The sequence below is a fragment of the Hemicordylus capensis genome, chromosome 6 (assembly GCF_027244095.1).
Source record: "Hemicordylus capensis ecotype Gifberg chromosome 6, rHemCap1.1.pri, whole genome shotgun sequence".
Classification (NCBI taxonomy): domain Eukaryota; kingdom Metazoa; phylum Chordata; class Lepidosauria; order Squamata; family Cordylidae; genus Hemicordylus; species Hemicordylus capensis.
This window is the reverse complement of record NC_069662.1, coordinates 165,042,711-165,066,202: the sequence shown is the minus strand read 5'-3', so window position 1 is coordinate 165,066,202 and position 23,492 is coordinate 165,042,711. Positions and strand designations below refer to the sequence as shown.

The window sequence follows — 23,492 nt, the reverse complement described above, 5'->3', positions numbered from 1 at the left end:
GGCAAGGTTGTGTGTTTTTTCTCTGCATAGAGGTCCGTTATCTTACCAGTTGTGTTTTTTCCTCTGTTATTGCTGGACTTCTTTCAAGGTTACTTCCATTTTGCTACTTAGCCTAAAAGAACTGGGTGGGCTTATCCTGCTCAGGCTCTTAAAGGCTCTTGTCTAATTTACATAGTCCTGCCTTGAGCCGGACTATGGCTCATGGAGAGGATAACCCACTCAGATGTCCTCAGATGCAGCTGCAAGAAGAAGCCTTCACATAAGTGACCAATGCTCCATTTCCCCCCTGCCCTGCTAAGGCCTCTGACCAAACAGGTTTTGTTTTAGATCCAGCAAAATATGGTAAAGAAGAGACCACAACAGGACAGAAAAAATGAAAGGGGGCAGGGATTAGGGGCAGGATATCTGTATCTCAATATATTTGAACAAAAGGGCCATGGGGGTGGGTGGGAGGTATGAAGTAGTATATTGAATGTCATGTGGGCGTCATCTCATTGAATGTCTTGCCCTATCTAAAACAAATACCTCTGCCTAAAATTGCAACAGATTGTCTTGGAAACTGCATATACTGCTGCTCTAGTTGAAAAGCCCCTTTTTCTGGAAATCCTGATCCTCCAAGCATATCCTGTCAGTAATCCATTAAGATGTGGGGCCATTACATGTGGTCCACCCAGTTCCAGAAGTCCTCTTTCCCTTTCCCTTTCATTGGCCTAGATGGGGAATGGAAGACTGTGGCCAGTGATATCGCCGACTGCTGCTACACGGTCGAACATCTCCCTCGGGGCTTAGTGTGCTCCTTCCGGATCGCCTGCGTCAGCAAGGCCGGTGTGGGTCCATACAGCAACCCATCTGCCAAAGTGAAAATTGGTGAAAAGGATCCAGCAGGTACCCTCATGGTCCAAATGGGAAGAGTGACTGGGATTTCTTCTTCAGAAGTGTAGACCTGGAGGAACCTTCTGGTGCTGGTTCCCCAAGTCTCTTGGCCTGGCTGAGCTGATGAGCAGCAGCAACTTTCTGGCCATCATCTAAGCGGTGTTGCAGCAAAGATAAGGCCAAAAGCTCCCTCTGCCTGAGAGCTACCCTGGGGGCACAGGGTCAAGGTGCCTGGGCTTGGCCCTGGTTCAAGATACAGCAACCCCCCCCCCCAGTGTTTTAAGCCTCTCAGGCATGGTTGTTGGTACCTCACTTTGTGCCTGGCTGCTCCAATGACTTCTGGCTGTCACTTGGTTTTTCTTTTCTCTTCTTTTTTGAAAGCGTAGCACAAATGTAAGCCTCTGCAATTTCTTAAGAATAGTCATATTGCATTAACAAACACAGTGTTTGGGGCGGAGTTAATTTACATGGTGGCTTGTATACTTAGCCTGTGTGAAAATACGTGTAACATTAACAAGGCAGCAGGCAAGATCCGGGATCCAGCAAATGGCTCACATAGCATTGAGCTAGCTTGTGCACAAATGGCTTCCCATTGCCTTTAGCAATGTAGTTTTCTTCCTCAGCCCTGTTGACGGTGGCTTTGCTTGTCACTCACCTGTGCCGAGGAAAGAAAACCTACTAAGAACTGCATGAAGAAGATGACTGATGGATCAGGCCCAAGGCCTGTGTAGTCTGACATCCTGTTTCCCACAGAAGCCCACCAAATGCCTCTGAGAAGCCCACAGGCAAGAGGTGAGGGCATACCCTCTCTCCTGCCATTGCTCCTCTGCACCTGCTTCTGAGCCTAGAGGTAGCACACAGCTGTCAAGACTACTAGCACCTGATAGACCTACCCCCCATGAAGTTGCCTAGTCCCATTGAAAGCATCTTAATTAGGGGTGCCCGAAGCGACTCGGATTTGAATCTATTCAACTGGAATCTGGCCAATTCAAACGATTCTAATTCAAATAGAATCACCTCTAAAAGGGGTGGTTTGATTCAAATCCGGCTGATTTGATTCGGTTCAATTCAACCTGTATTTTAATGCTGAAGCCTATGGGGAGAGGGTGGAGGAAGAGGGAGGAGAGCCTCCTTTTATCATTTTAAAAGACAGGAGGAGGCTCTGAGGTGCCAGGACCTCACCTTTGAAGGGCAGACAGCATATCAGAGGGAGGCCGCAGGTCGAACTGCCATTCCCCAGCAGCCTGCTCCTTTTAAAATGAAAGAGGTGCGGAGGCACCTTTGAACTGCTCCTTGGCAGTGCCGCTGGCACAGAGGAGTGGTAGCTATTGCAGGGCGCACAGCTTGGGAATCCCACTAACCCCCCACAGACCAGTGGCCGCTGACCTGGCCTCCACGCATGTGTGGAGGCCATTAGAATGAGCAGCATGGTGCTCTGGCACAAGAGCATTCTAATGGCCTCTGTGCGGGTGTGGAGGCCAGGCCAGTTGCCAGCAGGCCAAAGCGGGGTGGTGGGTCGGGTTGCTGCCTCCATCCCCACTGCATGCTCTGCAATAGTTACTGCTCCTTGGCACCCCTGAAGAGCCGTTCAAAGGCACCTCCGTGCCTCTTTCTATTTAAAATGAGCATCCAGTGGGGCGATGGCGGGCTGGGTCACCGCCTCCCTTCCACCCTGCTGTGCTCTCTGCTTTTCAAAGGTGAGGTCCTGGCACCTTGGCACCTCTTTTTGTCTTCTAAAAATCATAAAAGGGGCCTCTCCTCCCAGGCTTTAACATTAAAAACAGGTCAAATAGATTTGGAATCGAATTGAATCCGATTCTAAACTGCATCGACCTGTTTCGGGCTGATTCAATTCAGATTCAAATTGAAACAACACTTTTTGATTTGAATTCTAATCAAATCACGGCTTTTGATTTGTGCACATTGCTACATCTAAGCTAGTGGCCATCACTGCATCTTGTGGCAGCAGATGCCATAGATTAATTATGCAAAAGTTCTTCCTTTTGTCCATCCTAAATCCCTTACCAGCCAGTTTAACTAGATGCCCCCTTGTTCTAGTGCAGAGAGAGAGAAGGAAACTTCTGTCTATCCACTTTCTCCATCAATTGAATAAGCTTTTAAGCCTCATTCAATGCCCCCTCTTGGTCACCTTAATGATGAACTAAAAGGCCTCACATGCAGTCGGTTTTCCATGCATGGAGGGTGCTCTGCTTTGGTTGCCATCTTTTGTGCATTTTGCAGCACAAAATCTGGTCTGTAATATCGATGTTGAGAGGCAGTGACCAGAACAGCACACTGTATTTCAAATGTAGGCGTGCCATATATTTATTATATAAAAGCATTATAATGCAGTATTCACAGTTTTATTTGGGTTCCTTTTCCTAATGATGTCGAGCATCAAATTCAACTTTGTCACCGTTGCTACACACTGGGTTGGTGAGAAAAGTTTACAGTTCTGCAAAACCGTCTAGAAAACCTTAAAGAAAACAGAAGCCAGGAGAATCCCTACGGAGGGATTCGTAAGCGCAAACCTGTTCTGCAATTTCTGAAATGAGTCCTAAGTGTTTACTTTCACCTTTCACTTGGAAAGAGACGTTGTGGATCTGCGTTGGGCCAGGAACCGTTTCTCTGTTTCAACACTCATTGGTATTTTCCCCTCCTCCACCCCAGCATTTGAGTCTCCTGACCTAGATGATGGCAGCATGACGGCTCCAGCCCAGGCGACGCAGCACCAAACCTACGCCTTCCAGACAGAGATCAAAAGGTACAGAGATCTGTTTGCACAAGGGAATGGCTGCAGGATTGTTCACCTCTCCTTAGCAAGGAGCCAGTTCCTCAGATTTCTATGTGCACAGGAATCAGTCTGGTAATTAGGAAGCTCCGGGAATAAAAGTGGGGAGATTTGGCTGCATTCTTTCAGAATAGTCCAGTCATTGATAGTTCACCCAGATTTGCACCTGGTGGGTTTTTAAAACTTGGTTTTAATTTGGTTCACTTTTTAGCTAGTCTGAATGAATTTTATATAACTGGGTTTTTTGTGATTGATTGATTGATTTAAATTAAATTGGCTTGTGTACTGCCTAGGGTAGGGACTTGCATATGAAGCAGTATAGAAATGTTAAATAAATACATTGCAAGCCAGTGATATATTTTCAGAGCATGAGCTGCAGTTTTTCCTGCCTTGTAGGTCAAACAGTTACCCTTTTAAAGCAAAGTCTGACCTTTGCATTCAGACTTGGTGCATAGGCTCATTCCCCCCATTGTAACATTTTTTGCATTCAGTGTGTAGAATCAGCACATTGGCCAGAAATAGAGGTGTTGCTGAGCAATAATCTGATGTGGTTTGAAGTGAGAGGTGGGAGACCCCCAACCCTTGTCCCTCTCTAAACGGAGCCCCTGCAGCCCTGCCTTTCATCCAAGCAAGACACTTGCCAGTATTATGTGCCACTTCAAGGACTTTTATAGGCCAAGGAGACTTGACCCAGGGGTCATCTAATGACACCGATTTTCAGAACATTGAGGACGGACAGGGAAAAGTCCTTCCTTTATGAAATTTGCTGCCAGAGGATGTGATGGCCCCTAACTTAGGTATCTAATGAACTGCCTCTTAGATTTAAAAAAGCAGCCACAGGGTAGGGGACCAATCTGGCCAGGAGCACAGTGCACAAGGAATGGGGGATTGCACTTTTCTCCTGCATGGCTTTCCTGCTGGAAATTCCTTTGCCCAGTGGCTGCTCATGTATTGCCCCGCCCAGTAACCCAAGAATTTCCCCCAGGCTATTACCAAGGTAGAGCACACCCTTCCACTCCAGTCCCCAGTTGTGTGTCTGCTCAGGCTGCCTGCTGGGAAGTTGGGCAGCTAGAGCACCCAGTGGTGGTGCTGCACAGTGCATTCCTGCACTGCCTTCCTGGCACAGTGCATTGTGGGATGCCAGAGGACTTCCTTTCCAGCTCCCTGCTCTGCCACTCACAGAGGTGCCGCTCCTGTGCCGTGGCAAGTGGCAGAGCAGATTGGGCAGGGTGGATCGTGTACGGGGAGGCAGGCAGGAGCTTGCCTCCCCACCCACCTTCCCCGGGGAGGTGGTGTGAATGACCTCACGGTGTGGTAGCCCCAAAGTGCAAGTGTCTTGTAAGATGTCCTCCTCCTCAAGGCACGTGGGCTGTGGTCACCAGGTGAGAAGAGGCATTGGTTCACATGATTTGTGTGCCTCTCTCTTGGGGCAGGGGACGCTTCAGCATCATCAAGCAGTGCAGAGAGAAGCTCAGCGGAAATGCCCTGGCAGCCAAAATAATCCCCTACAGGCCAGAAGACAAGGAGGCTGTGCTCCAGGAGTACCACGTCCTGAGGAAGCTCCAGCACACCAACATTGGGCAGCTGCAGGGGGCCTACGTGAGCCCACGCCACCTGGTGCTGATTGTGGAACTTTGCGTTGGGCCTGAGCTGCTGCATGCCTTGGCCAGAAGGTAAACCTGCCTCTTGAAACATCTGCTAAGGAAACAATGGCACCTCTGATTGTGCCCCCGCCCCCACAAATGGGGGCAGCCCCCAAAGTGCTGGGAAACATGCTTGGGCCTGATGCATTTTGAGCGAAATAGTTCTTCCTTGGAGGCAATAAAATCTTCTGCTCTTCCATGTGTAAGAGACCACCTGTGGTTTCTTTGAGGATGGAAGAATCTCTCACAATAGAAAACAAAATCTATCCTTGCCTTTGAGGAAGAGTGATGCTGGTGCAAGCAGGTTTGCCAGAGTATTTTACAAAAGAAGCCCCCTTTCTGGTACGAACGCCTAGTACCGAGGGGTTCACCCCTGCTTTGCTGGGTTGGAATAGTGCAGCCTCCCTGCATTTTGCCCCCCGCCCTTTGTCCTAAAAGACGTTCTCCAGAACATATGACCACATGAAGTGATCTGCTGCTGGGTCAGAAGACTCCCCTGCCTCGTCCGACGGTATTTACCGTGGCAGCCGCTCTTCGGGGCCCCAGGTGGAGGCCTTTTTAATAGTCTGCTACCTGACATGCTTCGTTGGAGGGGCAGGGGCAGGGCGGGGCTGAACCTGGAGCCTTCTGCATGCCAAGCGTGTGCTCTAGAACAGAACATAAGAACATCAAAACAGCCCTGCTGGATCAGGCCCAAGGAGGCCCATCTAGTCCAGCATCCTGTTTCGCACAGGTCTCAAGCAAAGGTCTTCCCCAGGCTGCTGCCACCCAAGATACATTTAGTGGAAGATATCACAGCTTGAACCTGAAACCTTCTGCATGCTAACCATCGTGGGCGGGTGCCATCGGCTGTCCACACACAGCACTCGCTGAGGGCCCCGGGCCTTTGGGGTGATGGTGGGGGCCAGCCCGCCTAACACTGTCCTCACAGACAACACAGACATTTTATTTCACCCTTGTTGAAGCCTTTTCCTGGCCGCTCAGATGACTTTTATCTTGATTTATTACTGTCTAAATTTGATAGTATGAGTACTAACTCTGTGGCCAAGTTTTGTTATATTGCTTGCAAGTTGCGTATTACCATTTTATGATGTCTTACTCTCTCCTTCTTTTTTTGCTTGTTTTTTGTTCTGGCCATTGATCGAAATAAAAGCTGATTCTGATTCTGACAACCCCCTCTCCTGTCTGCCTTGCCATTACCCACATTCCTCTCCAGCCGAGAACCAGAAATTCTAGCTCTCACAGCCCGAAGCTACACCTGTACTCTTAGTCCAAGTCAGTAGCTGTGCATAAGGAACAAGGGCTGTGGCTGGCTCTCTTCCGCCCTGCGTGACAGCCACGCTGCCTGCAGGCTGGCCATTCATCAGGTAGAGCTGTACAGTTACCTGATGAATGGTCAGCCTGCATGCAGCACGGAACAGGAGAGAGAGGAGCAACCTCAGCTGCCTCCTGTGGTTCCCCCCTGCCTCATTAGGATGAGCTGCTACTGCAGAGGAGAAGGGAGTGCCACTACTCGCCACTGTCCAGGGATGTTTCAGTAGCAACAGGAAGGGTTCGGAAAATGAGGCAGAGGAGAAGGCAATGCGCAGCTGGTGTGTAGCCCAACAGGTTTTCTATTGAAGCCATTAAGGTTTCCCCCATTTTTAAAGCGACTGGGGGGGAGCCTTTCTTGTTGCTTTGCTGTTATGTGAAGTTTCTAGTTGCTGCTGCTGCCTTTTCTCCCTATTATTACATGGAACACACATGCCAACTCCCCCGCCCCCCCCCTGCCCCCCCGTTCCACCCACCCATTCCCTGGCTTATCAGGGAAAAATTCTTCCAATCACAGTAAGCGTCGGCAGAGTATATGATATTGTGGGGAATGAAGAAAGCTTTGAAGTTCTACTAGCTTCTCTTTCCTAGGTCATCCTATTCGGAGGTGGAAGTCAGAGACTATCTGTGGCAAATTCTCAGTGCTGTCGAGTACCTCCATGCTCAGAATGTCCTGCACTTGGACCTGAGGTCTGAAAATATGGTTATTACTGAGCCAAATCTGCTTAAACTCCTGGACTTTGGCAATGCACAGTTCTACACACCAGACAGAGTCATTACCTTGGATGGGTGCACAGACTATGTGGAAACTATGGGTGAGTAGAATGCCTTGTGAATGCATCATCAGGATGAATTAAGGTTCAAGAAGGTCTGGTCCAGACAGTGAACACAGGGACATCGTCGTCGTCATCATAATTATTAATTTTATATATTTACTTATTCATTCATTCATTCATTCATTTTACATGCCGCCCTTCCTAAAGTGGCTCAGGGTGGTTTACATAAAATCAAAAACACATCATCAAGCAAAATCAGAAAACATGTAAACCAGATTAAAACTCATTAAAATTAAAATTCAAACTAGATATTAAAAGCCAGGCTAAAAAGATGGGTCTTTAAGGCTCTCCTGAAGACCTCCAAAGAAGATATTCCTTTTGTAGCCTTGGGGAGATTATTACCACCATCATCTCATATGTAGCTCTTGAGCCGGATTGTCAGGAGGCTTTCTAACATGACTGTCTCTTCTTAGCTTCAGAACTCCTGTCCGATAAAGGAGCTGTTCCTCAAACTGACATCTGGGCAATTGGTGTAACAGCGTTCATCATGTAAGTTGTCCAACCTTCTAGTTTTGTGTGGTGTAGTTTAAAACCCACTGGAGCATAGCACATCTGGATGAAACATGCAGAGGACATTTAGCATGCCCTCAACTCTTGCCTGTGGGCTCCCCAGAGGCATCTGGTGGGCCACTGTGTGAAACAGGATGCTGGACTAGATGGGCCTTGCGCCTAATTCAGCAGAGCTGTTCTTATGTTGTTACATTCTTAAGGTTCTTTTGTTTCCCATGACACACCACTTCTTAATTAACAATGCATTCAAAAGTGGTATCCTCCCTCTGGCGGTTCCAGGTGATCCCTCCTCCTCCTCCTTTCTGCCCCATACTGTTGCATACAGAGATTAGGGATGAGAAGTTTTCCCTTTCAGTTACCTTTTTGTTGCTCTTGTTCTCTCTGTCCTGCTTTTCAGTCCTCCCAAATTCCAGTTTAGAATTTGGGAGGACTCGAAAGAGGGTTTGGATCCGTCTCTGCCCTGTGATCCTCTGATAAAGCCATTTCCTGCCTAATGACGAGTAATTGTTTTTGCTCAGTATATTGTAAGGGAGTTCAGGTGTCTGTTGGTATCTCAAAAAACAATACCACCTATATATTTAATTGTTGCCACTATGCAAATTCAGCCATTCTCTTTTGGTGAAGGAGGGTATCCAGAGTGGATTGATTTAAAATAGTTGTATGACACCTTTTAAAAAACGCTTTACCCACAGTGATTTATATTAAAATCGAACATAAAAATGAAGAATACAATTTTTTTAAAAAGACCATCAAAAACAACTAAAAAGCAGGGGCTTAAAATAATATAAAATCAGCATACTAAAACTGTTCAGTTAAACGTTTTCAATTAAAAGCTAGCCTAAAAAGGTGGGTCATAAGAGTTATTTAAAAGTTGTAAATGTGTGGGGCCTGTCAGATCCTCATGGGTAGACAGTTCCTAAACTGTGGAGCTACCACCCAAAGGGGTTATCTCCTCCCACTCATGCTTGAGGCAGGGTTTATAAAAATTAGTAGATCTGAAATGGCAGTTGTGACCATTGGGGGGAGATTCCTGCCCACTTCTGGTCCAGTCTGCTCTTGGGGGGGAGGGCGCGTTCACTTTCACTTTCAGGGACCCAGCCTTCGTTGGCCTAGAATTGGTGAGAAAATTGCTTCCTCCTTTTCCATTTCTTAGTTATATGAGGTAGGGAGACAAACAATAAAAAAGCCCTCTCTCAAGCTCCGAGGAAGGCAAAAGAATGGGGCTTTGCTCCCGAGAATGCCCAAAGGTGGCAGTAAGCAATATGGTGCTCTTCACTGCAAAAGGGAGTACGTGTATCTCAGGCTCTTCAACACAAAACAGAAGCGCAACATCTCTGTCTTAAGGGAGGCAGTCAGGTGCCCTCAGGTTTCTCTAGCCTCCACTACTATCACTACTACTACAAACATTTATATACCAATTTTCAACAAAAGTTCTCAAAATAATCATGCTTTACATTGGAAAATAAATAATAATGCCTCCCTGTCCCCAAAAGGCTCACAATCTAAAAAGAAACACAAGGTAGGCAACAGCCACAGCCACTGGAAGAATACTGTCTTGGGGTTAGATAGGGCCCGTTGATCTCCCCTTGCTAAACAGAAGAGAATCCCCACTTTTAAAAGGTGCCTCTTTGCTCAGTTAGCGGGGAGCACACCGGCGGCATTGACAGAGTTCAGTGGCTTTGAAGGGAACAGAGAGGGGCCTTGCCTCCACGCCTCACTGGATGCTGAGAAGGATCAGCAATAACTTCCCTGCCCCCTCCGCGCTTGGGCAACATGGACCACTACCAAGCAGAGCCATCAATGGTATGGAATGGCTGGCACAGCCCTGATGCCTGAGAGCACTCCAGGCAGTGGAGGGAGGCACACAGCTGCAAAGTTCAGGTACCAGCTTCCCTCTCTTAATAACTGATGGCGAGTCCTCATATCATTAATCATGAAAGAGCTTGGGCCTGGTCTTTATTTGAGGAAGTTAGAAAATGTCTTCTGAAAAGAGACAAATAAGGAGCCCCTCCTCCTCCCCTTATCATGCTTTTCTAGTCCTCCTCTAAGAGAAAAAAGAGGGTTCCAGATGTCCACTGCATACCCCTCATGAGTGCCATCATCATCTCAGGGGCCATAAAGAAAAGAGGCTTCAACTCCTCCCATTTCCTATGCACCACTAAGGCCTTTTTCTAAGGTGAGTGCTCACAAACAGGCATCTTCTGTGAACCTCTTAATCCTGTTTGGATACTGAATGTGGAAGATGAGCCATAGACTCCCCAGGTGTCTTTAGAAAATGTTTTGCTTTGTCCTCCAGATTGAAGAACCTCATTTATATGATGGAAATTAGAATTAGCTGTTTTGTACAGTGGCTGGCGCTGAGTACATATTCGGAGATACCTAGCAGAACACAAGAGGAATAAGGACACACTTCTTAATTAGACAAAATAAAATCTTCTTCTCTGTTCTTCTCAGGCTGAGTGCTGAATACCCCATCAGCCCTGAGGCTGCCTGTGACTTTGGGAGGTTTGTCAAGCGAGATAAAATCAAGCTCAACAAATGTTACGCCGGGCTTTCTGGAGGAGCCGTCTCATTCCTCCAAAGCACACTTTCATCTAATCCATGGTAAGGAGAACCTTCTCTTCTTTCAAGGAGGTCTTACTTAAGGTTGTCTTTTTTTTTTTTTTTAACCAATTTAACCAAGCTCTGCTCCCACTCTAGAATCAGTCACTGAGTGGCAGGAATCAAACAAGGCTGAGATGCATTGGACTAATCTATTCATAGACTGGGCAGGCTTTAAACATCTAGCTTTCTGAAAATATGATAGCAGACAATTACCCCCTATACTCTCATTGGAACCCCTGAAATTCTGATTGTGTTGGATTTCTGATGAGAGATAAGAACAAAAGCAATTGAATGTGATGGATTCAATGGCAGCAACATTCCCGCAAGCTGGATATGAAGCTGCTTGATACTGAGGCAGTCTGTTGGTCTGCCTTGTCCAGTACTGTTTATTACTCCAGTTGCCAGCAAATCTCCAAGGCTTCAGGCAAGAGTTGCTCCTGGGCGCTTTCCAGATTACCTGCTACAATAGTGGTAGTTTACTTTGGCTTGGCAGGATCGTATTGAAACCATAAATAAAGGGTTTGCGCAAAGCCACCAGCAAGGGGAGCAGTCTTTTCTAGCATGCGCAAATCTTCTTCAACGGGAAAACACAGCTATTTTTTGCAACTTTGTAGCACTATAATGCAAAGATAAAACCTGGAAAAAAGTATCGGAAATGTGAATGGCACCTTGCTGACAGCACAGGGACTGTGATGTCAAAACACAGGCAGTACGGAAGCACACTTAACGGACACATAGTGACACTGTTGTAGTGTGTAATCTGGAAAGCACCCTGTTCCTGTTCCCTGAGATTGTGTAATACTAGAGTTCTCAAGTGTGGGTCACCAGATGTTGCTGGACTACCATCACCCAAGGGCCATTCAGTCTGGAGATGATAGGGGTTGTAGTCCAACAACATCTGGGGACCCACATTTGAAAACCCTTGATTTTAAGGAGACGGTAGGATTAAACCTGGGACTTTCTGCATGTAAAGGATGTGATCCACCACTGAGCCCTTTCTGAAGTCTGGTGGAATACCTTCTTAATACAAAGCAAATGTTAAGTAAATATAAAGGTCATTCACACAATCAAAAACTGTGTTCTACCTGGGTTTGGGAGCTGTGTGTGCTCCAAGGTTGCCAGGATCCAAGGGGTATACTCGTGGGTAAAATGGGCTGTAACCCAAAGTTTGGCTAAAAATCAGCCAAATCTAGCAACCCTGGCTGTGCTCCCAATTTTCAGTTGTGTGGAAGCAAAGTAAGAGGAAAACCTGGGAAGAAGTGATTGTGTGGAAGCAAGGTAGGAGGAAAAGCTGCCCAGGTGTCCACACAATTGAAAATTTAGCTCCCAAACCCAGGAAGAACACAGTTTTTGATTGTGTGAATGACCTCATAGTGTCCACAGCATGATTAATCTCTCTAAACAAACTAGCGTCACGTCCCTCCACTCTCAGACAAACTAGATGGGCTAGCATGCTTGGTTTTTATTCAGTAAACAGCAGCTGATCAGGACCGTGGTGTGGAGACAGAGGGAGATCTGATCAGGACCTCTCTCCCTCCCTCCCCCTCCCTCCCTCCCTCTCCTATTAAGCCTGGTTAAAAAGCTCCCATTTCAGGGCAAATAACAGCAGTGTGACTCTCATCCAGATAAGGACCAGGGCTGAAGTTGGGAAAGGGTTAAATACATTGGGAGCCAACTGAATAAAACCTAAGCATGGCAGTCCCAACTGCATCCTTAAAGTAACATCTAGTTTGAACCTCAGAGACTTCAAAAGCCAGTTCTCTGGGAGGAAAAGAAGCCTTGTCTGAATTTCGATGCTTTCCTTTCATCCGACCCTCCTTGACCCCCTCCTTGTTTTTCTCTGCTAGGAGGAGGCCATCAGCAGCTGAATGCCTTCAGTCCCCCTGGCTGCAGGAGACAGGCCTGGATGAGAGGCAGCAAGCCACAGTTACTTTCTCCCCCACCAAGTTGCGGAACTTTTTAGCCGAGCGGGAGAGAAAAAGGGCCCTGCTTTGTTCCAAGTATGGCCTGATGACTGTGTAGTAAACCACATGCAGACACGAGGGCCGTGAGGTTCTCTTCCATCCCTGCATCCCACTCACTGCTAAGAATGTTTGACTGGTGCCTAATTTATTCTTATTTTTTACTTCTGGACTGAAACGGGATGGGCAGCTTCTTCTGCCGTTTGAGGTGCAGATCGGCTGAATTAGAGCGTTGTGGCTAATGTGTATATTTCTGACATACGCAATTACAAGAATCCATGTGTCGTCATGAATGAGGAGGACACCAAGTCAAAGTTCATGGACAGGTTTTATTTATCTTACAAGTGTGTGTTTCTGAAACTATTATTGTGGAGTGGAACAACTGTGGTTAATACGGGCAGGAGGAAGTGAAATGGGTTTCAACTAGAGGAAGAAGGCAGGTTAAGCATTATGGGAAACTTCTGTCCCTGTTCAACAATGGAATGAAAGCTGCCAAACGAACTTATGGAATTTCCTTTCTTGGATTTGGTTTTGTTTTTAAAGGAGATACTAGTCTGGACAGGAGCCACTTTCAGAGGATGCTTTAAGCTATCAAGTTTTAGGATTATGTTGCATGTCCTGTTACACCCTTTCCAGGCTGTGATTCAAAAGTGAAACTATGTAAGCCCTTGGAAATTTTTTATGATTTCTTAATGACTTGAAAATCATCACCTGAAATAGTGGGTAGGAGCTTGTCTTAAAAAAAAACACAAAAACTTTCTTTCCGTGCTTTGTAGGATTTTTACATCCAAAGTTTTCAAATGTAACTCCACACTCATGAGAAGTCCCTTAGAGAATGTTTGGGGAGCACCAGGGTTCCTAATGGAATCTGATAGCCCAGAGGAACAATCTTGGCTGTTTGATAAAGCAATTCCTCATTAAATGCAATTGGACGCTAATCTATAATTTAAAAAATGTCCCCCCCTTATTGCTGTGGAAATCAGATCTGGTAAGCTGGAACAGCCAAGATCAAATAAGTGCATTCCAAGCTGGCGGAGTCTTCCTTGTTTGGGTTGGCAGTGGAGTTGGCCTACAGGGTTGGCATGTTGCATATGTCCCTGTGGCAACCCTACATGTCCTGTACCACAGAAAAATCTTATTTCAAAAAGGTAAGCCTTACCCTTCCATCAGTTGTTGCTGTCAGGAGAGGAGAGCTGGTCTTGTGGTAGCCAGCATGACTTGTCCCCATAGCTAAGCAGGGTCTGCCCTGGTTGCATATGAATGGGAGACTTGATGTGTGAGCACTTCAAGATATTCCCCTCAGAGGATGAAGCCGCTCTGGGAAGAGCAGAAGGTTTCAAGTTCCCTCCCTGGCAGCATCTCCAAGATAGGGCCAAGAAGGATTCCTGCCTGCAACCTTGGAGAAGCCGCTGCTGCCAGTCTGGGAAGACAATACTGAGCCAGATAGACCAATGGTCTGACTCAGTATATGGCAGTTTCCTATGTTCCTATGTTCCAGATTAGTTTCAAAATTCTTGAGGGATGGTGTGGCCAGTTACTTAAAATAAACACAATAATTAAAGTGGAACATACTTGCTACAATTACAGAAAATTTAAGATGATGTGTTGAGGCTGATGTAAATGCATCTTTAATGCTTCTGAATGACACAAGGGGAGTGTGGAATAAATGGAGTCGGGAGACAGAATATCATTAAGTGAAATCTGTAATGCTGAATGCACCTGTTTGACTGCTTCAGGGATGCCTGCTTTTCTGTTGGGGTTCAAGGGCATCATTTCTCCAGTGGAACCACAGAAGCAAGAGATACCACCGACATCCTGTGAGCTCTCTCTTGCTTTAAGGTCCCGTTAATTCCTGGTGGCTGGAAAGTCAGAAACATCTCCTTGTGCGCAGTCTCCACAGGTAAAGAGATTTGTCCACATAGGAGAATCCTTCATAGTCTTATTATCTGAACAAGTCCTTGGAAACTTTTGCTCTAACACAGGTAGGGCTGTCTTGTAGTCCTGGGTGTCTTTTTGGCAAAAAAAAAACAAGGCTTGGCTGCAATGCCATTCCTTCTGAAGTACAATTGTAATCTAATCTGCAATAAAGTGTTCTTTGTTCCACTGCTGAATTCAGACTTGGCATGCTGCTCCTGGCAGAACAGTCAAAAGTAAATGATGTGTTCCAAGCCTGCTGGTTTTAACTTGTCGAGTTGGCAATGTGTGTGGCCAGTCGTTCAGAGAAGCCAAATGACTGGCAACCTTCTGATTTTCTCCCATTTAGGAGGCTAAACAATCCATTGATCAGCGTGCTCTTCAGAGTTGCATTACTTGCTTTGCTATCTATCTTGCAGCATGCTAAGTTCATGGAACTGGTTGGATCATGTTCTAAACTGCTGAGAAGGGGCAGTTCCATGGACTTTGGTGAAAGTCTCTATCTGCTGATAATCTAGTGCTATTGAAGGATGATGCAACTATTTAGGTTGTTATTTTAGGATGCAATAAAACCCATCACTTCAGTGTCAAACACTGTCAACTTCATAGACAGAAATGCTGGCTCAAACGCATACAGAGCACAGGTCCTTATGACAATGCTTCAACAGTGCTGAGAACTGAAGTGTGGTTTCCAAAGGTATTTTAGACGGAGCATCCCAATATGTTTGACTCAGTGCCCCAGAGGAACTTGAATCAGGCTGGAAAAAATAGACTGTGGAGCTTTGAATTGCAGAATAAGTCGTTTCCATCTAGTGCAAAGACTCTCAGTACTGAAACTAAATTAGCTGCATTACCAGAATATTCCTTGGAACATTCATACCTGCAAGATGAGAGTCTCCTTTTCAGGGAAGGAAAGAGTTGCCATAAAACACCCCTGGACTTAGGCACTTGCTATCTTTGAAATGTTGCTGCGGTTTAACTGTTTGAGCTTCTATGTGAAGGGGAAACCAATCACCATGTGTGAAGGGAAAATGTTTTTATTTTAAGAAAGGATTGTTTTAAAAATCTAAGCATCTGGACTCATTTTTGTTCTTATGTATATGATGTGAATGGAGTGATACTGTTCCTCTCCTGTTTGCATGCATTTTGAGCATGACTGAAGATACTGATGAACACGATGCTGTTCTCTTAAATAAATTATTTTAATAAAGAGTTTATGCCAGAGTTGTTAGTTCTGACTGTGCTGTAGTGGGAACTAGGAGGAGTTTCTTGTGTTAGTAACAAGTGGAAACAGGGTAAAACAATATCCAGGCCAGAATGGTCAGTTGTCAGTTAAAATCATGCATGGTGTGGAGAAAGTGGAGAGAGAGAGATTCTTTTCCCTCTCACACAACACTAGAACCAGGGGTCACTCCATGAAATTGATTGCCAGGAGGTCTAGGACCAACAAACGGAAGTACTTTTTCACACAACGCGTGATCCACTTTTGGAACTCTCTGCCACAGGATGTGGTGACAGCCAACAACCTGGATGGCTTTAAGAGGGGTTTGGATGACTTCATGGAGGAGAGGTCTATCAATGGCTGCCAGTCGGAGGGCTGTGGGCCACCTCCAGCTTCAAAGGCAGGATGCCTCTGAGTACCAGTTGCAGGGGAGCAATGGCAGGAGAGAGGGCACGCCCTCAACTCCTGCCTGTGGCTTCCAGCGGCATCTGGTGGGCCACTGTGCGAAACAGGATGCTGGACTAGATGGGCCTTGAGCCTGATCCAGCAGGGCTGTTCTTATGTTCTTATGACAGCCCTAAATGGGATTTTTCCATTTCCGTCTTTACCCCATTCTTAAACGTTTCTCAACAAGAATAAGGCCAAAAGGGATTAGGGATGTGCTCGAAATGCGATTAAAAATCAGAATCGTAGCACAATCCCTTTAAAACGGAGGGCTTACACAGCCCCTTTAACATGGAGGAGAGCAGGTCCGTACCTGCCCCTCCTCCACTCGCCGCTACCTTGGTCATCGCAGTGCTCTCCCAGCTATGATTGCAGACAGGCGGGATGTCTCCCAGCTGTCCCTGCGAGACACCAGCATGCACATGGATGCTGCACATGCAAAGGATCATGCCCTGCTGGTGTGTAATCATAGCTGGGGAGGCGGGGAGCGCTGCGCTTATATAAGTGGTGGCAAGCAGAGGAGCAGCAGGTATGGACCTGCTCTCCTCTGTGTTAAAAGGGGCCATGTAAGCTCTCAGTTTTAAAGGGACTGTGCTGTGATTTGGGCGTTGAATCGCATTTTGAGCACATCCCTAAAAGGGATGGGGGTGGGGGTGGAAGAATTTGAAGAGCCAGTACCAGTTTTTGGGTACTTGTCACTGGTAAAGTCTCTATCCCTGTTTTTGCCTCTTGGCATTCTAAGCTGAAGTTGCTAGAGTTGGCATTCTTCAGAATTCATCTCCATCTTCAGAATCTGTAAATATTCAATCCTTGCTCGGGTGTTCTCAAAGTTGAAGATGACGTACCCGGGTAATGTGCCAGCAATCCCCATTCCCACACAAATGTGCTCTTAAATGTGCTCTTACCCCTGTGCTATCCATGGGTGTCCATTTGTTTGCAGGGGTGTGGCTAGGTAATTTTAGAGTCTGGACCTAAGGGACATATGGGCCACACACACCCCCGGAGGGATCCCCCTCAGCACCCCACTTATTTATTTATTTTATCAAATTTGTATGCCACCCCAAACCTCCATCTCTGGGCAGCTTACAACATAAAACAATTTAAAACCACAATTAAATTTAAAAGCTTGGGTGAAAAGGTAAGTCTTCAAGGACTTCTTAAAAAGTTGTCAGAGATGAGTCAGCTCCCATCTCGACAGGGATGCACTATTCCAGAGTCCCAGGGCAGCAACAGAGAAGGCCCATCCCTGCATAGCCACCAGACGGGCTGCAGGCAGCTGCAAACAGACCTCTCCAGAGTATTTCAAAGGGCAGTGGGGCTCATGGCGAAGAAGACGTTCTCTTAAATACCCAGGGCCTAAACTGCTTAGGGCTCTATAGGTTATCACCAGCACCGGAAACCTTTATTTTGCCCAGAAACTTATCAGCAGCCAGTGTAGCTCTTTTAGTATAGGAGTATTATGGTCTCTCTGAGATGACCTGGAGACCAACCTGGATGCCATATTCTGTACCAACTGCAGTTTACGGACTGCATACAAAGGCAGGCACACATAGAGAGCATTGCAGCAATGTGCATGTCACGCATGTGCATGATTGTATTATATAGTATTATATAGTGTGGCGAGACTGAAGGATCTTGAGAGGTCACATGCAAATAGTCAACACCTAAGGCTTAGAGCATTTATCATGGACTTGATTTTTTTTTTTTTTAAAAACATTCAGGCAGGCAACTTCTTTAGGAAAGAATGTAAGTTACATCCCAAAGCATTTAGTATTTGGCTGGACTGTGTTCATGCTAAGGTTATTGTTAGCCCTTATGACTTATTATAAGCTATTAAAACATATGAAAGAGTTTGTTTTAAGAACATAAGAACAGTTGTGCTGGGCCTGTTCCAAGGCCTATCTAGTCCAGCATCCTGTTTCATTTACACACTGACCCAGGCCCACTATGTGCTTTTGGGAAGCCCATGGGGAAGAGATGAAGGCATGTGCCCTCTCCTCCTAGGTAAGTTTTGGGTGGCATAAAAATATGTTAAATAAATAAATAAATATTGCTCCCCTGCAACTGGTATTCAGAGGCATTTCACAGACACAGTTATTGCAATGTGGCTTACAGAGAAATATAAAAAGGAAAATTGCTAATCACCATAGTTTTTTTAAGATGCCAACAATTATTCAAGTAGATAAACATGCAAATCTAGCTTAATCTCAGTAAAAATCCTATGCACTACTTGGAATTAAGCCCCACTGAAATAAATGAAGCATATTCTCAAGTATGCATAGGATCGCAGCCTTAATCGAATTTCTAATGTAAGAGTCAATTATACAATCAATTACAAAAAGCCTTATGGAATAGAAAAGTTTACATATAACCAGGGAGGGAGACAAAGCCAACCAATATTTATATACCGCTTTTCAACAAAAGTTGAAAAGAAAAGAAACATAAGATAGACACCCACAATACCTGCTGGAGGGATGCTGTGCTGAGGCTGGATAGGGCCAGTTGCTCTCCCCCACACTCAATAAAGAGAATCATCACTTTAAAAAGGTTTCTCTTTGCACATTAGCAGCCAGCGTAGATCTTTCAAGACAGGAGTCATATGGCCTCTCCGAGATGACCAGAGACCAACCTGGCTGCTGCATTCTGTACCAACTGCAGTTTCTGGACTATGTACAAAGGAAGCCCCACAATAGAGCACATTGTGGTCAAGTCTGGAGGTTACCAGATATAGTTTATCTCAAGAAAAGGACTCTGCTGGCGTATCAGCTTCAGCTGATCGAAAGCACTTCTGGCCACCGCCTCAAACTGGGACACCAGGGAGATGTTTGGGTCCTGAAGCACTTCCAGACTGTGTACCTGTTCCTTCTGGGGAACTGTGACCCCCATCCCGAACTGGCAGATTGGAATAGTTTTGGGTGTCATCAGCATACTGATAACACCCTGCAGCTTCCAAGACCATTAAAGACAATCCTCTGCCTATAAATGATACATACACAAGGCTAGGTCAGAGTCTGGCCAGGATTTTGAGCTAGCAAGGTTCAAACATGCAGAGTGCTGACCAACTGCAAGGACAGGCGCCCAGGTACACTATGAGTTTTGATGGAGGCTGATCCCCAGTCCAGGTCTGGCCGTCTTTTTTTTATATTCCAAGCTGGGCAAGGATGGGCAAGATCTGCCGAGCTGACAGTTCCCGGTAACCTCCTCCTGGCTATTGCTTTCCAACAGGCTTCTGGTCTCTGCTTCGAGTTCGCACTTCAGGTCCTCTCCTTTACCTTGGGTTCAGCCATTGGACATCTGGCATGTGCCTTTTCAGCGGCTGGGTGAAAAGGCACATGCCTTTGGGCCATGACATCCACTTGGGTTCTCATGATTGTCTGAGGTCCATGAAGTCCTCTCCTTTGTCCTCATGGGTCACACAGACGAGAAGCTTTCCTCTTGACTGTAACTTTCACTTTTCAGCTCTATGCGTGGTACTTTTTGGAAATACTCTTTGTGATTTGGCCCATGTTCCTCTGCTGCCTTATTTCTGGCGGGCCAGCTGTAGCCTAGTGTCGTAAATCTGTTGGCACGGCTGACCCGACAGGATTTATGATCCCTCCAGCTCCACTTCTGTGAATCAAGATCGAAATTCTGTCAATTAGAGTAGCAGCTTAGCTGCACGGATGAAAGCGAAGAATGACTCTCAAAGATAAAGTAGTATAAACAAAAATAAAGTCCCCTTGAAACTAAACTAGGTACCCCACTCTACGATATCTGAGCAATAACTGAAACATAGGAGCAAGGAAGGAACAGAACAAGGACAGGCTGAAACAAGAAAGGGTGAACCATTATAAGTTCGAGGAACACTGTCTGCGGAAGGCAACATTGCTGACAGTACCATCTCAGGAACAGCATCCGCTTGATATAGGGCTCGAGATAACCGGCAGCCAATCGCACTGTCCTGACTCAGCATTTCTATTCCCTCTCCCGCGAGATCTTATGCCTGCGTTTCTCCCACTGAGCCTTTCTCGAGATGTCTTCTTAACACAGGTGAAATTCCCGCTTCCTCTTGATCAGGCTCCTCAGCCCTCATCTCTGCCAGCTGTTCAGATTCCCCTGTCTGCTGCTGCTTCACGTCAGCTCTAGAGTCTGTTCTCACAGCCAGGTCCTCCTGCTGTGCTTCTGAGCCTGCTCTCCCAACCAAGTCCTCCCGCTCCTCCTCTGACTCAGAGGTCTGGGCTATGACACCTAGCTGCTGTCACATCTTTCTTGTTTCTTGTGAAAGTTGCCTTGCAAGCCAATACAGTAGCATACTTTAAGCAGTTAGAAATCCCCCTTTAGGCCTCAGCCTGTTCTTGACCAAAGTTACTTCCTCCAAACAGGACATGCAACTGGCCAGTTCCCAGCATCAGCCAAAGTCCTTTATATCAAGACATACCAAGTCTCTCTGATACATACCAGATTAGCCACTTCCTCTGGAATCTGATCGTGGATGATTTCTGATTTATTCCCGACTGACTTAGAATTACAAAGGAGCAAGGTGAGCTTTTGTGGGTGGTTGGCACTGATTCCCAAGGTCAAAGAGCTGGCAGGATTTCCGGAAGGGGAAACAGCTAGGAGATTTCTGATTTCCCACCCCCTGTAATGGGCTGCTGCATTGCCAACGTTACTTCTTCGATTGCCCACCACCACTGGAACAGCTGCCCCATAATCAGTGGATACGCCCCCACCCCCAGACAAACCCAGACACATTATAAAACAACCTCACCCAAGACTTAAAACAGAAGCCAAACTATAAAATACTCACACACAAACTACCACAAAAACAGAACGCGCACACACGTATGTTCTTGGCCAGGGGGATTGGCCCTCACCCTTGCTATCCCCTGAAGAGGCTCCCCCAAAAGGGTAGCCCACTTTGGTGTTACCCCTTCAGTGGCAACCCTGTTGCCATAGGCAGCATTCCTATATAAGCCCAGTGGGGGCTAGTCTGGGCTGAGGGTTCTCAAGAACTGCTGATTCACCCTGGGCGCCAGTCCTGCACAAACTCCCCACAGAGCAGCAACAGACACAGTCCCATAAGTCAAGCAGCGGGCACCAGTGGGCAGGAAGCAGGCAGGCAGCAACAGCAGCACCAGACAGTCAGTCACACAGGCTCTCACCAGGGTCTGCCTGGGAAGCAGGTGGTCTCTTCCACTCCTGCAGGGTTTCTGGCAAGCTGAGACTACAGGCAGCATTCCTATTTTATTTATTTTTTTACTGACTGACTGACTGATTTACTATTTATTGAATTTATATACCACCTAATATAGAAATCTCCAGGCGGTATACAGAATTAAGATATAAAAAATAAAACATTTAAAATTAATAAAAAGATAAAAATCATAATAGATAAAAACACATTATAACTTTAAAATTGGTCTCAGTTGAAGGCCTGGGAAAATAGGTACGTCTTCAGGGTCCGCCTAAAAACAAACAGAGAAGGAGATGCTCTTATTTCAGCAGGGAGCGCACATGGCACAGCCACACAGAAGGTCCAGTCCCGAGTGGCCACCAAACGAGTTGATGGCAACCATAACCAGACCTCTCCACATGATCTTAATAGGCAACAGGATTCACGACAGAGAAGGCACTCTTTTATGTACCCTAGACCTAAGCCATTAAAGGCTTTATAGGTAATAACCAGTACTTTGTATTTTGTTTGGAAACCTATCGGCAGCCAGTGCAGTTCTTTCAAAACTGGTATTATATAGTCCCTTCGGATAAACCCAGAGACCAATCTGGCTGCCGCATTCTGAACCAATAATAGTTTCTGAACTATGTACAAAGGCAGCCCCACGTAGAGTGCATTACGGTAGTCAAGCCTAGAGGTCACTAGCATACGTACCACCATTTTAGGGTCATTTGTCTCCAGAAATGGACGTATCTGGCGTATCAGCCAAAGCTGATAAAAAAGCACTCCTGGCCACAGCCTCAACCTGAGAAACCAGGGAGAGTTGGGGATCCAGGAGCACTCCCAGACTACTAACCTGATCCTTTAGTGGGAGTGTAACCCCATCCAGAACAGGCAGATCTAAACCATCTCTCAGATCCCAACTCCCTACACACAGTACCTCCGTCTTGTTCTGATTCAACTCATATCAGCTCAAGCAAGGAGACCTGCCAGAAGCAAGTGGGAAGGTAACAGGGGGAGCAGGGCCATTCCATCTGCCTTGCTGGGACTCACCATCTAGCCCCTCTGCTTCCTGTGGACATTCCAGCACAGATGGAGTGCAGCCTGCTTGTTGGCTGCCAAGTTCCAGCTGGCTGGTTGCCAGCCTCCCAGATTGCTGAGCTCTACCACCTGCTGCCTGTCCTGGGAGCTGCTCATGAGCGGGGTGGCTTCTGGAGCTTGCAAGCTTAAAAGCAAGGAGGCTCACCAAAGGTTTCGGCGTGGCCGTCAAGCCGCCTGTAGGCAGCCACCAAGGCTGGCTACCAAAGGGGGCCAGCCTTTGGGGGTGGGCCTTCGGGGATGGGACTGAGGGCTGGGGGGTTGGGTTGGGCCAGGCCTTTTGCAGATATGTGTTTGGGCTCTCTTGAGTGGGATGGTTCTGGGGGTGTGCCTGGTAGTTTGGGGGCAGCTATTACTGTAGTGGTGGGGAATAGAAGAATTGGCGCTGGCAGAGCAGCTGGCCGTTAACAGGGGAAGGGAAGTCAGTAATTTAATAACTGTTTCCACTTCCAACTGTTCTGTCAACTCTTCGGCCTTGGGGAGCAGCTCCAACGACCCACACAATCTGGCCTTGCTCCTCTGCAATGCAAGGTCAGTTCAGAATAAGACTGAAATTGTCCACGATTTGATTGTGGATGAGGGAGCTGACCTGGCATGTATAACTGAGACCTGGTTGGGGGAGGCGAGTGGTCCCGTGTGGGCTCAGCTTCTCCCACCAGGTTACTCTGTTGTGGAACAGGCCAGGGGAAGTGGGCGGGGGGTGGGGGGGTGGAGTGGCTGTGGTCCATAAGAATACCATTTCCCTTACCAGGGCCCCTGTGAGACAGCTGACTTATATTGAGTGCATATTTTTGAGGTTGGGAACTAGGGATAGATTGGGGATTCTGTTGGTGTACCATCCACCCCGCTGCCCAACTGACTCCCTAACTGAGCTGATGGAGCTGGTCTCGGAGTTGGTGTTGGAGTCTCCTAGACTTTTGGTGCTGAGGGAATTCAATATCCACTTCGGGGCTGGCTTTTCTGGTGTGGCTCAGGAGGTCATAGCGGCCATGACAACTATGGGCCTATCCCAATTAGTTTCTGAACCAACATGTTGCCGGCCATGCACTCGATTTGGTCTTTTGTTCAGACCAGGGGGGTGTTCCGTGGGTGGGGGATCCAGTGGTTTCCCCATTGTCATGGACGGACCACTA

General features: G+C 46.8%; 1 protein-coding gene across 19 annotated transcripts in view; it reads left to right on the top strand.

The window, feature by feature from the left end:
• Positions 1 to 15,658, top strand: part of OBSCN (obscurin, cytoskeletal calmodulin and titin-interacting RhoGEF) — a 287,341-nt gene extending 271,683 nt beyond the window's left edge. For all 19 annotated transcript variants that reach the window (XM_053262303.1, XM_053262302.1, XM_053262301.1 and 16 more), the window contains 7 exons: positions 715 to 885; positions 3,544 to 3,637; positions 5,098 to 5,337; positions 7,210 to 7,433; positions 7,868 to 7,943; positions 10,419 to 10,568; positions 12,416 to 15,658. In XM_053262303.1, coding sequence (XP_053118278.1) covers positions 715 to 885; positions 3,544 to 3,637; positions 5,098 to 5,337; positions 7,210 to 7,433; positions 7,868 to 7,943; positions 10,419 to 10,568; positions 12,416 to 12,590 — 1,130 coding nt within the window. In that variant the 3' untranslated portion in view covers positions 12,591 to 15,658. The remainder of the gene's footprint in view (positions 1 to 714; positions 886 to 3,543; positions 3,638 to 5,097; positions 5,338 to 7,209; positions 7,434 to 7,867; positions 7,944 to 10,418; positions 10,569 to 12,415) is intronic.
• Positions 15,659 to 23,492: the final 7,834 nt, after the last annotated feature.